The 16,539-nt window shown below is 41.7% G+C and overlaps 1 protein-coding gene across 5 annotated transcripts in view; it reads right to left on the reverse strand.

Annotated features, from left to right (window-relative positions):
- SHROOM4 (shroom family member 4) overlaps positions 1-16,539 on the reverse strand; it is a 238,445-nt gene that overhangs the window by 12,011 nt on the left and 209,895 nt on the right. For 4 of the 5 annotated variants that reach the window (XM_034649348.1, XM_034649349.1, XM_019809651.2 and 1 more), the window contains one exon: positions 1,696-2,487. The exons of the other annotated variant lie outside the window; for it this stretch is intronic. In XM_034649348.1, the coding sequence (XP_034505239.1) occupies positions 1,696-2,487 (792 nt within the window). The remainder of the gene's footprint in view (positions 1-1,695; positions 2,488-16,539) is intronic. 5 annotated transcript variants of the gene reach the window in all.

The raw sequence follows: 16,539 nt of genomic DNA on the forward strand, positions 1-16,539 counted from the left end.
TTTGCATCCTATAGTCATTAAAAAAAATTAATCTCTGGAACGAGTTACAAGATCTCTAGTAATAGCAGTTTCCTTCTCTCTGGCCAAGGCGCCAAGGTGAATGGAGGTACATAAAAGGAGGAAGGACTGGGAGGCTGAAAGGGGCAAGTCTGGGGCCTGTAACTACGACCTCTGGGACACCTACAGGGGCCAAGAGGGCTGCGTACAGGCCCGGCCTGTTGCGAGAACAAGATCTCTCAGAGAGAGGCCGCCTCGGACAGCAAATGAAGCACAGCTTTAGAGTCACACAGGTCTAGCTTTGGAATCGGAGTCTGTCAGTCCCTTATTTTCCTCAGCCGTAGTTTCTTCATCTGGCAAATGGGAATCATGCGTCAAACGGCCCACAGGGCTGCTGGGAGGTTAGATGAAATAATGGATATAAAATGACTGGCGTGGTGTGGCACACAGCAAACGCTCCATACACGTTCAGACATTTATTAATTCGTTCTGTCTTCTTAAATGTTCAGTGCCTACTATATGCTAGGTCACCTTCCCTCTCCCTGCCGTGACAGGGAACAACCACAGTCACTTTCCACAACGTGTTTTCTAATTACAGTAAGAATGCTCCCCAGCTAGAAGGACAGCTTGAGAAGCGGCCACGAGGGCTCTGATGAGAGTCTCATAGGGTCTAGGAGCTGTGTGTGGCACCTTGTGCTGGAAAACTTCTCAGCTAGTTCCAGATTGCTGGGTAAAGGAGTTGTGCGTGGGTAAAAGACATGAAAACAACGTATTCCTAATAGCAACGAGTCTCGGGCAAGTGCCTTCTATAAAGGGATTTAAAGAGAGCACTTACAGGATAGATACCTGCCCCCCACCCTCTCCCCCAGCAGAGTGTGGGCTGAGCTCTCAGCAGGATGACCAGGCAGAGCTGAGGCCAGAGCTCTTTTGCTTTGGAGCCAAGAGGACAACCACCAGGCACTGGAGGCCATGCAGATGAGTTTTGGCACAGCGAGGCAAACAGACACCAGCAGCCCCTTGGCTAGACTACACTCCTGCTTTGGCCTCCCTGCCCGGGCAGCTCCCCCATCAACTACCAAAGCAAATGCAAAGAGGCGGGGGGACAGGGCTGCAGGTGATGGAAAAAGTGGAAGAGGAAAAGAGTGCCCTTAGCTGTTGTAAGGAACAAGTGGGGCATAAAGTGCCCACCCCCAGGAACACCTGGGAGAAGAGTTTAGAAGCCCAGGCAGGTCCTAGAGCAGAGGCAGGTCAGGGTGTGAACTGGCCTCTCCTTCTAGAGCGAGAGCAAAAGAAAAGGCAGGAAAGGGCCTGAGCCAGGCTTTGGGGAAATGCCAGGAGGCAACAAGGGTTTAATGCCTTCTGGCTCAGGGGCCTGAAACCGATGCATACCTTAAAGGCAAACCGAGCAATAAGATAGTATTTTGACAGTGATATTTAAGAACATCAACAATGACCATTTACCGAACACCTACTATGAGCTACACACAGGCCTCTCTACTTTATAGAGATTATCTTCATCTTTACAACAACCATGTGGAATGGGTATCATCATGCCCGTTTTCCTGGTGAGAGAAATGTGAGGCTGGGAACGTTTTAATTAATTGACTAAGCCAAGGTCACACAGCTGGTAAACAGTGGAGGTGAAGTTCAAACTCATGCTGCAACCGCTTTGGGGACCTTCCTTTCATGAGGACTTACTTGGGGGAATCAGTGGTCTCCTTCTCTGATGTCCTCCAAAGCCCACCCGTACCATAACAGCAAGGGGGCTGAGCCTTCTCAGGTTGAGATCCCAAGTGGCCCCTAATTGGAGGCAGGAAATCGCTGGGATGGAGACCAAAGGACTCTTGCTCTGCTGGGAGGCTTTGGGAGTTCTGCCTCGAAGCCTCCAAGTGGCCAAAGCCCAGGGGTTGTGGCTGCTCCAGGACCTCTTCAGGATTGAGGGCGCCTGTACCAGTGGTTTCTGAGCTGAAATACTGGGGTGGCAGCTCCTCCTCCTCCCCCTCCTCCTCCCGCACTTCCTCCTCTTCTTCCTCTTCTTCCTCCTCTTCCTCCTCCTCTTGCTGCTGCTGTTGCTGCTGCTGCTGCTGCTGCTGGGCTGCCCGGAAAAGCCTGTACTTCTCCCAGTTGGGAGGAGGAGGGCGAGGAGGAGGAAAGGCCTTCTTCCTGGCTCCCAGAGGATCCGGCTGGGTCTCATCAACTTTGGTAAAGAGCTCCCTCCTATGCTGCCCCCAGGCCCGAGAGCTCTGCGGCTCCAAGCTGATGTGGCTCTCTGAGAAGGCACGGCTACGCAGCGGACGGGGCATGGAGGCCGGGGAGCTCCCCTCCTCGTAAACAGAAGTTTCCTCTGTTTTTTTTGAGGAGTGCTTGAAGTCTCCGAGAAGGTCAAGGGAAGACATTGCTCGGTAGCTTGACAAGTCCAGTGCTGGGTTCTCAAGGCAAGGGTGGAATGGGGTTGCCCAAGAAAAGCTAGCCTTGGAATGAGCCATTTCCCTGCAAAACAGCAAAGATGAGGATTGTGTAAAACGAGCAAGTTGTAGATGGCCCTGTGTTTTGGATAAATCATTTCTGCAAACTGTAAGACGGCCACAGAATGATGCAAATGTACGTAGTAAACACAATCATAAGAATAGTAATAGTAGCATATCATATTGATAGCTAACACTTATTAAGTATGTACTAAATGCCAGGCACTGTTTTAAGGGCTTTCCACGTCTTAACTTAGTTAATGCTCACAATGACCCCAGGAGGTAACTATTATTATTGTCCCAATTTTATAGCCAGGAAAACTGAGGCACGGACAGGTTAAGTAACTTGCTCTGGGTCATAAAGCTGGTAAATGGTAGAGCTAGGATCTGAACCCAGACAGCCTAGCTCCAAAGACTGGATACACACACTACCCCACTCCGTAGCACTCAGATTGAATGTGCTGCGTACTGGGGCTTACGAGTCTGGTTATCCTGTTATATTGTTTTTGTTTGCTTTGTTTTTAATCACAAAAAATCTTAAATATTTGGAAACATGCAGAGATTGCTATAATAAATATTCATGTTCCCACCTACTGCCCCAGGATTAGCACATTTTAATACTCTGCCATCTATACTCGATGATTTTTTAAAAGAAATACATAATACCCTTTCACTCCCCACTTCTATTACCCTGCTGCCTCTCCAGATACAAGTTGTATCATGAATTTGACATGCTTTCTGTCCGTGTTTTTATACTTGTACCAAAAAATATCAAGCAGGCAATTCACAAATATCTACAATTTTGGGTTTAAAATAGCTCCTTCTAATGCAATTCTAGTCAGAATTCTCAACAGGAATTTTTAACTACAGCATTTTTTTATTAACTTGCAACATAAAGTAAGATATAATATTAAGAAGTATTTTGCTACAGAAGAAATGGGGGTAAGGGATTAGGCATATTATAAAGCAATTATAATTAAAACAGTGTGTTACTGATTAATAGAACAGAATGAAAACTCCAGAAACACATCAAACTATCTATAAAAACAATGTATATAATTCACCTTCCATAACAAGGAGATAAAGAATGATTCTTTAAAAAATGTTCTTGAGATAACTGCAGAACAGTGATATTTGCAGCTGTACCCACTATTATGTACCAAAAATAAATTCCAGATTCAAGATCAAGGGTGTGTGTGTGTGTATTTTAATGTATGTGTTATATGAGAATACATGTATATATATTCTATGTTTATAAGAAAAAAACTATCAGAAGAATAAAAAGACTGTCACTTGTGAGGCAAAATGAGATTCTCATCTTATAAGCAATAGGAAAAATATCCAAGGAAAGATGTCCAGGTTGATTTAAATATGTACAATAAAAAGCATAAGAAGTCAAACTTCTGTATACTAAAGAGTGACCAAAGTCAAAGGACGGCTCTTTAGTCTCAGAGGATAAAGAGTTAAACCCTCTAAACCAGAAGATCTGATTTCCTGCTGTAGCCTGTGAGCAATCAGCATCATGCTAAGTACTGCCTAGTGACAGGAAATTCCAGCGGTTCAATTAAATCATCAGACAGAACACCCATTCAATAGCCATACTGAAGACTGAGAATATTTCCTTAAAAAATAATCATACACATAATAGTAGCCAAGCTTAGATAGAATGAAGAACCAAATCTCCTTCAGTCGGCTCATCTCCAGTTCCCATTGTGGCTAGCTTGTCACTCACACGGATCAGAAATTCACCTCCACACGTCCACACTCCCTTCTCATTTGGACCTTCGCCCACCTAGAATTCCTTAAGATGATAAGTTCCTCCTTGTGTGCAAAGCGTTCCACCTGGCATTTCCTCCAGCAGGAAACAAACAAAGTGGTGAGTGGAGAGTAAAAGGTTGTCAAATGCTATCAGGCAGAGGATTTTCCTCACCACCTTCTCTCAAATAGAGATGACTTATCCTTCACTATTCTTTTTCTATTTTGTTCTTTCTCAGAACACACATCCCCACTTAATATATATCACATACCTACATTTTTACTTGTTTATTTTGTGCCCCACTCTCTAACTAAAATGTAAGCTCCATGAGGCAGGGATCTTATGTGTCTTGTTTATTTAGTACCTAGTGCCTGGCACACAGTAGGCATTTAATAAATTTTGTTTAATAAATGCATGAAGGAATAGAAATATCATATTATCCAGTCATTCCATTGGGTATTTACCCAAAGAAAATGAAGACACTAATTTGAAAAGATATATGCCCTCCTATGTTCACTGCAGCATTATTTACAATAGCCAAGATATGGAAGTAACCCAAGTGTCATCAACAGATGAATGGATAAGGAAGACAAATGGATAAAAGATGGTACACACACACACACACACACAAATATTACTCAGCCATAAAAAAGGATGAGATCTTGACATTTGCAACAGTACAGGTGGACCTAGAGGGTGTTATGCTAAGTGAAATAAGTCAGATAGAGAAAGACAAATAGCATATGATCTCACTCACATGTGGAATCTAAAAAACAAAGCAAATAAACAAAAAGCAGGAGCAGACCCATAAATACAGAAAACAATCGGATGGTAGGCAGAAAGGTACAGTTGGGGGGAGAGGGGATGGGCAAAATGGGTAAAGGGGAGTGGGAGATACAGGCTTCCAGTTACACTTGTGAGCACAGCATAATGTATAGACTTCTCAAATCACTATGTTATACACCTGAAGCTAATGTAACATTGTGTATCAAGTATACTTCCATAAAATAATTAAATAAATGGATTCATGCCAAAAATGAGAAAAAGCAAAAGCCATAATATTCATATCATAACAAAGTAGAATTAAAGGCAAAAATCAACAAACAAGGCAAAGAAGGATGCTATAAATTAGTGGTTAGAACACATGATTAAGATCTAACTACCCTAAATCTTTATGTGTCAAATAACACAGCATCAAAATTCATAAAGCAAAAGCCATAGGAAATGCAAAGGTCGAAAAAGGGAGCAATGAAATATGAGGCTGTTTCAGCTGATGACAGATAGAAGAGTCAAAACTAAGATAATGGGAACATTTAAATTTCTCTATTTTCAAGGGTCTATTGACCCTTTCTTAAATTGACTCCATATTAAGCCAAAAAATGAAAAAAATACAGATTATGGTACCTAATCACAACACAACAACACTAGAAATTAGTAACAAAAATGAAAGACAGAAGCTTCCAGTACATAGAAAATAAAAGGGAAAAAATATCCCCCACTCTAGTTGAAGAAGAGATCTGGAATTGTAGAATACCTAAAACATAACAACAATGAAATACCAGAAGCTAGAGAATTTGATTGACTAAAGCAACGGTCACAGGAAAATCTGTAGCCTTCAATGCTTACATTAATATATAAAAGCAAATTAAAATCAACGAATTAAGCATTGAACAAAAGAAGTCAAGAAAAGAGCCACAAAAATAGACCTAAGCAAAGCAGGAAGAAAACTAATGGCAGAAATTAATACACTGGAAAACAAATGGTAGAATTAATAATTAAAGCCAAAAGCTACTTCTTCAAAAGAAAATATAAGACAATAAAAAAGATAAACCACTTGCTAATCTAATGAAAACCCCCAAATGCACAAAATTAGAAACGGAGAAATAACCATAGTTGCAGAGTAAATGAAAAGAGTAAGAGAATACTTTGCTCTACTCTATGAAAACAAATGAGAAAGCTTAGGATGGTTTTCTAGGAAAACAAAAATTACCAAAACTGATTGCAGAAGAATGGAAATATCTAAGTGCACCAGTTACCATAGGAAACAATGTTGATAAATTTGACAAAAAAAGAGAGCACACTCATGTGGTCTTGAGTTAATTCTACCAACCTTCAAAGAACAGACAACCTCAATGCTTGACTCTGGAATCTATTGAGGGAAAAGAAAAGAATCCTGCATAATGTCAATACCAAAACCCAACAACTAGAACATACAAAAAGGCAAACTAGAAACCAGTATCATCTAAGAATACGAATGCAAAAGTCTCACCATTTTTTGCATTTAAAAACATAAATATTAGGCATGAGTACATATAAGGTATTTATTAATAAACTACCAACATATATGGAAAGTGAATGCTCAAAAAATTCTTTCTGAAGAGGGTGCATGATCCAAAAAAGTTGGAAAACACTGGTCTGGGACGGTTGTTCCTACCAAATTGGCTCCTGAGCGAAATTACCTGGAATGGTTGTTGAAAATGCTAATTGGTGAGTCCTACCCCCCAGAAACTGGGATTTAGTACCTCTGTGGTGGGGCCTGGGAATTTGCATTTTTAACAGCTGTCCCCAAGGGATTCTAATACAAATGGTTCTGGGACCATACTATGGAGACAAGGGTCCAGGGTGAAAGTGATGGGAGGGCTGCGGTTTGGGGTGGAGGTTGGGGGGGCAGAGTTCTTTGTTCCAATTAGGTTGGTTTCCTACCTATACAGCCTGTCTTCCACCCCTCACCATACACCTTCTCACCTTCTTTCCCTGCCTTTCTCCCCTTTCTCTGCCTTCATCTCCAATCTAGCTCTTGTGAAATGAAAGTGGTAGCAGCAAGGTCTCCAGAGGCCCCTGCTGGGCCGATGTCCTGCAGCTGGGGTGACAAGCTAGTACTCAAATTTACCATGCTTTCCTCTTTCCTCGCCAGAGCACAGGAAAGGCAAGGCAAGAGAGTAGAGTGGAAAGAACACAGTGTCAGAAAGACTTGGGTCTGCATTCCAGTAAAAATTTAAAATCGGGCTCCATAACCCAAAAGCTGCATGACCTTGTGCACAGTATTTAATTTATCTGTTTCAGTAAAATATTTATCTTACAAAGCTGCTGTGAGGATGAACTAGATAAAAACGACGTAGCAACGATGCTGGGTACATGGAAAGGTGTTTAAGAATGACAGAACTATGTTTATTGTCAGAACAGAGTCCCTTACGTAGGGCTAGTGCATGTGGCTGTGCCAGTTGTGCAGTGTACAACCTTCACTGCTGTATGCCTTGTTCCTTGTTCTCACCAAAGGAGTTGGACTGCACTGTCCCCTGGTTAATATTCAGCTCTGCTCAATAGTCAAGAAACCAGGAGGTCTCGGGTCCCAGCTCAGCCACATGGCTGCCTAGCAAGGAGGCCCGGGCTGACCAAGGATTTTACCTCTGGGCTCATTTACTCACTCTTTTCATCTACTAAAAAGGGACGGATAATAAAAGGCAAGTTTAGGTTTAAGAGCAGTGTGAAAATCAAAAGGATTAGATATTCTAAGTTGTCTTGTTCAGGTACTAATAACTTATGTCAGCCTTACGGAATTCACCTATAGGTAGCCAACTCCAGAATCACAGGAAACAAACATGCCCTTCTAGACATTTGATTGTCCTAATTCATGGCACTGTAACCTTACCTGGGGGCACTGGGCTCTGACAAGGCAACCTGGAAATTGCTATTCTCTGCATCAATCCTAATTTTATTTTATTATTTTATTAAGTTTTTAGAAACATTCTTTTTTAAAAAAAGATTTTTTAAATTTATTTGACAGAAAAAGCACAAGCAGGGGAAAAGGCAGGCACAGGGAGAGGGAGGAGCAGACTCCCCGCTGATCAGGGAGCCTGACGCGGGGCTCGATACCAGGACCCCGGGATCATGACCTGAGCCGAAGGCAGAGGCTTAACCCACTGAGCCACCCAGGTGCCCCATCAATCCTAATTTTAAAAGTAATACCCCCTCCCCACTTACTTGGCCTGTGCAGGGCCAGCCTGAGCCTTGCAGAGTCACTTACATCAGGGGAGCAGAAATGGGCGTGACTCCACAAAGGGAAAGGAGAACCTTCAATGGGATCAGCTGGGTCAATGTGTGTACAAGTCCTTCCACGTGGCCATTGAATATTCTATTGTGCAAGGTGACCAGATCAAAGGGGAGGAAAACTGACATAGCCCCTTCCTTCTGGGCACTACAGCTGAAGCAAGCTGGTGAATGGAAGGCTTCCACTGAAGTATGTCAGGCTCAAACAAAGGATACTGGTCTCTCTAGCGGTCCTATTTTCCAAGGGCTCAAGCTGTCTATGTTACAGAAATCTACAACTCCTCTTTGGCACCAAGTGGAGTGGAGTAAAGGATAAGGAGTTTCATTAAAGGAAACGAGCTATGGTTTCTTATTTCCTAGTGTGTGTTAGGCACTGCTTTATGCACTTTCAGGTATGTATTTCTATTAATCTTCACATCAACCCATCAAAGTCAGTGCCATCATTGCCAGTTGGCAGCTAAGAATCCTGAGGCTTAAAACGGGTAATTCAGGGGCACCTGGGTGGCTCAGTCAGTTAAGTGTCTGCTTTCAGCTCAGGCCATGATTCTGGAGTCCTGGGAATTGATCCCCGTGTCATCAGGCTCCCTGCTCAGCGGTAAGTCTGCTTCTCTCTCCCTCTGCCCCTCCCCACCGCTGGTATTCTCATTCTCTCTCTCTCTCTCTCTCTCATAAATAAATAACATCTTTAAAAAAGGGGAGGTGGTAAATCATTTTCCCAACTAGTAAGAAGCAGTCGTGTCCAGACTAGAACTTGCCTTATCTGACTCCAAGGGACAATCCCACTGGAGCAAGGACTCCTAGGGTGAGCCAAAAGGTATTCGCACTGCAGTCATCCCCAGGTGTCCATGGAGACATTAGCTCTTTGCATGGAAGCAGGAAAGCTAAGTGTAAGAAAGGGCTTTGTTGACACCAGCAAGGAGACTACATCTCAAAAACAAAAGGAAGTTGCTTGCCAGGTCCTGGGCTGTTCTACTCTTTTCCTCTTGGCCCAGGTTACCTTTTCTTCTGATAAATAGATCTTCCCCTTTTGCTAAAATCTTTTTTTTTTAGCCTAATAGTGATTGAAAATGAAAACTAATATTTGCAGAGACTGAACAATCTCCTCCTGCCTCTTCCTCTGCCCTTCTGAAGTTTTCTTGTTTGGGAATTTTACTTTTAAACTCACCACAATAGCTTGGAATTCCAGGATCTCAGCAGCAAGGGTGCACAGGTCCAGCCCCTCTCCCCTTTCCCTTTCCTCAGCAGCCAAAAGATAAGACTGCTCCAAGAGAAACAGCCACTCCCAGGTTATTGCTGAAGGAAATATTTGCAAGATCCAGGAAGTGAGACACAAGGAGGCTTACACTGGGAGGGGAGAAGGGCCCAGAGGGATTGTTGTTGCCACCCTTCTCTGCCTCTGGGTCCACAGAACTTCAAGGAAGGAACAATTAGTCTGGCAATGACAAATGCAAGTGGCAAGACTCGCCCTGAACCTTCCACAGCGCCTGGGAGGCTGGTGCCAAGTGTCCTTTGAAGAGATCAGAGAAGTCCTTGCTTTATTGGGGCTGTCCTGGGTAAAGCCTAGCTCCCCCTTCTCCAAGGCCCCAGCTTGGAATTTCCAAGAAGGTCTTCCCATTACTCGTCTGAATTTTACATAGTGTCATGGACTTGGCGGTAAGGGATGATAACGATCGGTCTTAGGTTTACTGAGAGTCCGTCATGAGTCAGGCGCAGGACTGGACAGTTGACAGACCTGCTTTCATTGAACTCTTGAGACAATCTTCTGGCGTGGGTATTCTCTTGGCCATGTTAGAAATGAGGCTCAGAGAGGTTAAACAACTGGGTGAATGCGAAGGGAATAGTGGCTAGAAGTTCCAGCTACGGTCCATCAGACTCCAATGCCCACACTTTTGTCCACGCAACATGCTGCCTCTCCAGCGTTCAGACAACCTTCTCGAGAGATTTAATAGAAGACATTTTAGGGGAAAACAACACATTGTCAGGGGACCTGGAGGGTCTGACACAAGAATAACTCAGCTGAGGATCAGGCTGGACCAAGTTATTAAGGCTCTATTCACTGCTATCCAAAGGTAATGAAACCTGGGCATGCATTAGAACCACCTGGAGGGCTTATTAAAACACAGGTTGCTGAGTCCTGTCCCCAGAATTTCTGATTTAGTAGGTCTGAGCAGGGTGGAGAATTTTTATTTTTAATAATTTCCCGGATGATGATGGTACTGCTGGTCTGGGATCACACTTTGGGATCTACTGCTCTCATCAGTCATTACCTACCAGGTTCCCAACTTAACAGGGTATTTTAAGAGGTATAAAGCCATTAAAAAGAAAAACAACTTCTCAAAACAAAATTCATTTAATTAACTATATACATACCATCCATGTGACAACTGGGATGAAGATTTACAAAATAAAATAATGGGAATACTGGAGGTCCAAAAAGCTCTGGGAATCCTGATGTTATTCAAGGAAATTTGGTACCCCACATGGTTAAGCAATGGACAGGTCAAGGAAAGAGAGGACGTGTTATCTGTTTGAGTCCTCATGTATACCAGGTGTTAATGTACTGACTTTTAAAGACCTAGGATACAATGGGAAAGACTTAACACCAAAGTTATAAAGAACATGATTCTGTTTCGGCCAGTTTAAAAGGCATTCTTGTTGCTCAATTATTAGTGAGAATGATTATTGTAGAGTAGTTCATGGGCCGCCGGTATTTAACGTTTAAGATTTTAACCCTTTGAGAGTAACCCTAAAGATTCACCAAATGTAGTACCTGGTCATTTTGCAAAAGGTATGAATTTGACATCCAAGGCATCACAATACTGGTTGAGAGGACAAGGCGCCCAGCGAAGGAGGGAGCCTTGTCAACCGCTTGGCACTGCCATCTCAACGTGGCTTGATGGGTCTCTCTTTGCTGACAGGGTACACAGATGCAGTCACCATGGCAGAGAGAAAATATGCTTCTTTATGGATAATGGCACTGAAGTGCGAACTATCTGCAAGCTAGTGCTGGTGATCTAAGCGATGGAACCGTCTTAAGAAAGTGATGCTTCTGAGCTAGATAATACAGTGTTTATTGCTGGGGGTGGGGAGGTGCTATGCTGCAGTGGCGGTGACAAATGTGGAAATTTGCGAAGATCTGGTGATGTACACCCTCAGGAATGTCAAAGTTCTCACAGATTTACATATGCAGAAGTGCTGGTTGATTGAGAATTCTAGCAAACAATTTCTAGTTAACAGTGAGATCAAGCATGTCTGGTAAGTAACACTGCCTGTCATTAGTACGTGGATTTTTCCAAGGCCCTTGATCTTGAACTTCCTGGCCCTAATTCAAACCAATCAGTCCTCTTCTTTAGATTTTCTTTTTTTATATCATAAATTCCAGCAACTTGACATGTGCCCTCAAAACACTGTGTGTATTTAACTCCAGCTGTTTACAGCTTACTAGCTGCCTTCCCGAATGTTCTTTGTGTATGGCTACTATCAGATTCAACATGTGATTTAAGATTTAGCCTTTTTGGGGTTAATATTATTACAAATACTCATTTCTGTGCAAGACCCAATGTTTGTATACCTGTCATTGTTAATAGCTTATTCTGTTTCTATCATGATGATCTATTCAATCAGTAAATCTTTTCCATGATTATAAATAGCACTACTAGGAACATCTTTAAACAAATCATTTCTTTTTTCCTTTTCAGGTTATTTCCTTGGGGGTCTGCTGGGTCAAAGGGTATGAACAAACAGTTTTATAACTCTTGTCACATATTTCTAGATTGTCCTCTAGGAAAACCGAACCAATTTTATACTGCTCCCAGAAACGGTTTCCTCACAGCCTTGTCAACATAGGGTATTATAATTTCTGTTGACCATTTCTATTAAGTGTTGATAGTTTAATAAGGAGGTCGTGATACATGGGAGTTGTTTTTGTTTGCATTTCTTTAATTGCTAGCGAACCTGTACTTTTCCATGCAGTGATTTTACCGCCTTGAGTTTCTCACGTGTAAACTGCTTGCTCAGTTTCCTTGCCCTTTTATGAAGCCAAATCTGAAAGCCGACCTTCTATTATCTATTTCCATTCTTTATATTTTTTGGACAGTCAACTGTTATCAGCAATGCTGACCCCAGACATTTGCCTCATTCTGTTTTTAGCTTTTAATTATATTTTGTTGTACAAAGGTTTTCCCCCAAACTTTTATATATTTAAAATCATCCATCTTGTCTCTTATGATATCCTCCATTTAACAGACACAAATTTATCTTCTATCCATAGTTGGAACAAATATGCTATTTCACTGTCTGCTTTCTGGAATTTACTGCGGAGTATTCTATGTGCTATGGATCTAAGTTAATTATTCTCTGTATTGATACCTAAAATTCCAACATTTATTAAAGAAAGAGTGATTGCTTTCCCCAGTTCAGGGATGCTTCCAATGTGCTTTATATTCTTAGAATAGCTCAAATCTATTCCTAGAACCTCTTTTTTAGAAAAAATTCACTGTTTGCCTTTTTTCAACCCCCTATCATATGGTTTTGATAATTGTCACCTTGTATCACAGGCTTTAAAATCTGATACGGTAAGTCTACCATCATTGCCTTTATAAATAAATGTATTCTTTGGTATTCTTGCCCACTTATTCTTCCAGATAAATTTTAGTATGAATTTGACAAGTTCTATAAAGCATCCCACCGTGACTCTAATCGGTAGCACATCACATCTATACATTAACTTAGGGAGTACTGTAATCATTGCTATATTTAGTCTCCCCAAATTGAAGCAGAGTATAGCTATGCATTTATTCAGGTCTTTATTTCTCCCATTAGAGTTTTATAATTTTCCTGGAATGAGTTTTGTGAGCCCAGGATTACATTAATACCCAAGTATTTAAATTCACTTTGTCACGCTTTTGACAAATCCTTCCATGCCTCGGAAGACTGCATTCTTCTTAGGTGGCAAAGCCTTCCTGAAAAGTGTGCTCTTCTTAATACAATGAGATTCAATTCTGAATTATCCATTTTCTTTCACTCTGTCAGCAAATAGGAAATGTGTACTGGATATTCCACACTCTGCTCATGGTGTGGTTTGATAAAAGGAAGCAAGAAAGCCCGAGGCTGAGAACCAAAAAACTTGGGTAGTAGTCTAGTTTTGTCACGTACTTGCTTTATAATCTCAGAAGCAAAGGGCTCTGGAGTCCGATGCCTGTTGGACCTTGGGCAAATGACTTTCATCTATCTGTAAGTTCCCTCATCTGTAAAATTGGGTCAATAAATGGTAACTGGGGTCATGATAAATCATAAATAATTCTTGTGAAGTGCTTATAGCAGTGCCTGACACATAAACACTTCATCAATGTTAGCTATTATACCTTTTGTTGTTGTTGTTAATAATAGTATAGTACGGCCTCTCCTAAGTCTCGGCTTCCTTATCAGTGAAATGGGAAAAATCAGGCTCAACTGCATAGTGTTGTTGTGAAGATTAACTGTAGCCATGTATATAAAAGTGCTGTACACATTTGAAAGCTCTGTGCCAAGTGGAGAAATGGAAAGGATCACAGCAAGCAATCCCAGGTATAGAAAACCAAAAGAGATAATCTAGAAAATACTTTCTCTTGGCTTTTAAATACATCACTTATGTATATAGCTTTTTCTCCCAGCAGATCTACTCACCACTGTTTTCCCCTCCTGCTAATATTATAATGCATTTGCATTCTCAGCACACAAACCAAATAACAGTGGAGGGAGACAACCAAGAGTATAACTACCTGGAATTAAAATTCATTGCAGGCTTCCAGGCAAAGAGAGCGGCTCAAGAATATACATTTGATTCTCCCACCTACACCCATCATTCCAATTGTGACAGAAATGACATAAGAAATGTTAAAAACGTGTGTGGGAGTTGGAGCGGAAGGTGAGCAAAAACTCCGTCAAGATTTCTCCTCTTAAATGTCATCTCTGTCCTTGACCTTTTCATCTTCCCTGAGGTCATAAACTGTCATCCATTTTAAGCATCAATACTCTTTTTCTTTCCATTGACCTCTCTTTTCTGTTTTTAGATTTAAACCGGTTTCCCAGATCCTGACCAAACCTGCACTTATACCAGTGGTTCTCATAATTAGTTTGCATCGGAATCGCTTGGAGGGCTTGCTAAAAACACAGACTTCGAGCCCCATCCCGGGTTTCCGATTCAGTAGGTCTGAGTGGGGCCTGAGGATTTGCATCCCTAACAAGTTCAGAGGTGATACCGAGGGTGCCGGTCCTGGGACCACATTTAGAGAACCATCACCTTAAATTAAACATTACTGCTCCCTCTAATAACCACTCCATTTCTCTCCTTCCTTTCACCAGCCAATTTCTTCTTTTAAGACATTTTTAAATGTTCAACTGTTTTTAAAGTTCTTTTAAAATATCTTTTTAATGACACAGTGGCATTAACACATAATCATTGTATTAAAATTAATGAAAGGAGGGACGCCTGGGTGGCTCAGTTGGTTAAGTGTCTGCTTTCGGCTCAGGTCATGATCCCAGGGTCCTGGGATCGAGCCCTGCACTGGGCTCGCTGTTCAGCGGGGAGCCAGCTTCTCCCTCTCCCTCTGCCCCTTCCCCTGCTTATGCTCTCTCCCCCCACCCTGACAAATAAATAAATCTTAAAAATAAAATGAAATTAATGAAAGGAAGCTGAAACCTTCCTATGTTATTTGTGGAAACGTGAACAGTATAGCCACTTTGAAAAACAGGCTGTTTCTCAGAAAGTTAATAGAATTACCATATGGCCCTCAAATTCCACCCTTTAAGTACAGACCCCAGAGAACCGAAAACATGGCCACACAGAAACCTGTACACAAATGGTCATAACAGCATTATTCACAATGTTAAAAAGTGAAAACAACCCAAATGTCTGCCAACAGATGAATGGATAAATAAATAGTGGTATATCCACAAGTGGAATATCATTTGGCAAAGAAAAGGCATGAAGTACTGGTACAACACAGTGGACCACTAAAGCATGCGAAGTGCAAGAAGCCAGACACAGAAACCCTCAGATTGTCTCGTTCCACTGGTAGGAAATGTATCGAATAGGCAAATCCACAAGAACAGAGAGTAGATTAGTGGTTGCTTGAGGTTGAGGGTGGGAATGGGGAGTGACTGTAAATGGGCATAAGGGATCGTTTTAGGGAGATGGATAGGTCTTAAAATTGGATTATGGTGATGATGGCACAGCACTGTCAATTTACCAAAACTTATTGAATTCCACATTCAAAACAGGTGAATTTATGACATGTAAAGCTCTGTACATTTCTTTTTCCAGGAATTGCCCTTATGGACCATCATGCCATCTACTTTCTAGGCCCACAACTTTACTAAGCTTACTTTCCTGAAGGTCACTTGTGATTCTGAATTGTCAAAGCCAGTAGCGGTCCTCTCCTTATCCCCTGTCATGGTGAACTGGCCTACTTCTCTGCCACGCCAGCTGCTTGCCCCTTCAGTTTCCTTTGCTGGTTCTTCTTCTTCATCCTACACCCTAGCTGGCCTATCGACAAACCTCCTCCAGAGAATCTACTTGTCTTCCTCACTAATTTCAAATTCAGCATGTCCCAACTCAAATTTACCATCCGCACCAAGCTGTTAATAACTTTCTCTGGGTCACCTGGGGCTCAGAGTTATCTTTGACTTATTTCCTTTCTGTCTCAAATTTTGGTCACCAGTTCTCTACTTTTCCCTCAAAAGGTGTCACTTGTAAGCAAATCCTTTGAACAGACAATTCACATGAGAAGCAATGCAAATATTAAATAAACACATGAAAACACTTCAAACTAGAATAACCAAAGGAAGCCAGTGGAAATTATCCTAGGTGCCATTTACACCTATTGCATTAGAAACATTTTCCACAGATGGAAAGATTTGGGGGAAACTGGTATCCTTATATATTGCTAATGGCAGCGTAAAATGTCTCCTGGGAAAAGAGTTTGGTGAAATCTACCAAGAACAATAAGAATGTTCGTATTGTTTCGACTAGTAATCCCAACTCTGGGTAATTGTTTTTAATGAGATAATTCAAAATGAGAAAAAGGTTATAGCTACTCAAAATTTTTCTGCAGCACTACTATATAATAGCAAGAAATTGGAAACAACCTAATTATCCAACAATTTGGGAATGATTAAGCAAATTACAGCACATTAAGCTGGTGAAATATGCAACCATTAAAATTTATAACTATTGAGGAAGCCTGTATAGCAACATGAAAAATTGTTTACCAAGTAATGCTTAGTGGGGGAAAA

This window comes from Ailuropoda melanoleuca, chromosome X (assembly GCF_002007445.2).
Source record: "Ailuropoda melanoleuca isolate Jingjing chromosome X, ASM200744v2, whole genome shotgun sequence".
Taxonomy (NCBI): Eukaryota; Metazoa; Chordata; class Mammalia; order Carnivora; family Ursidae; genus Ailuropoda; species Ailuropoda melanoleuca.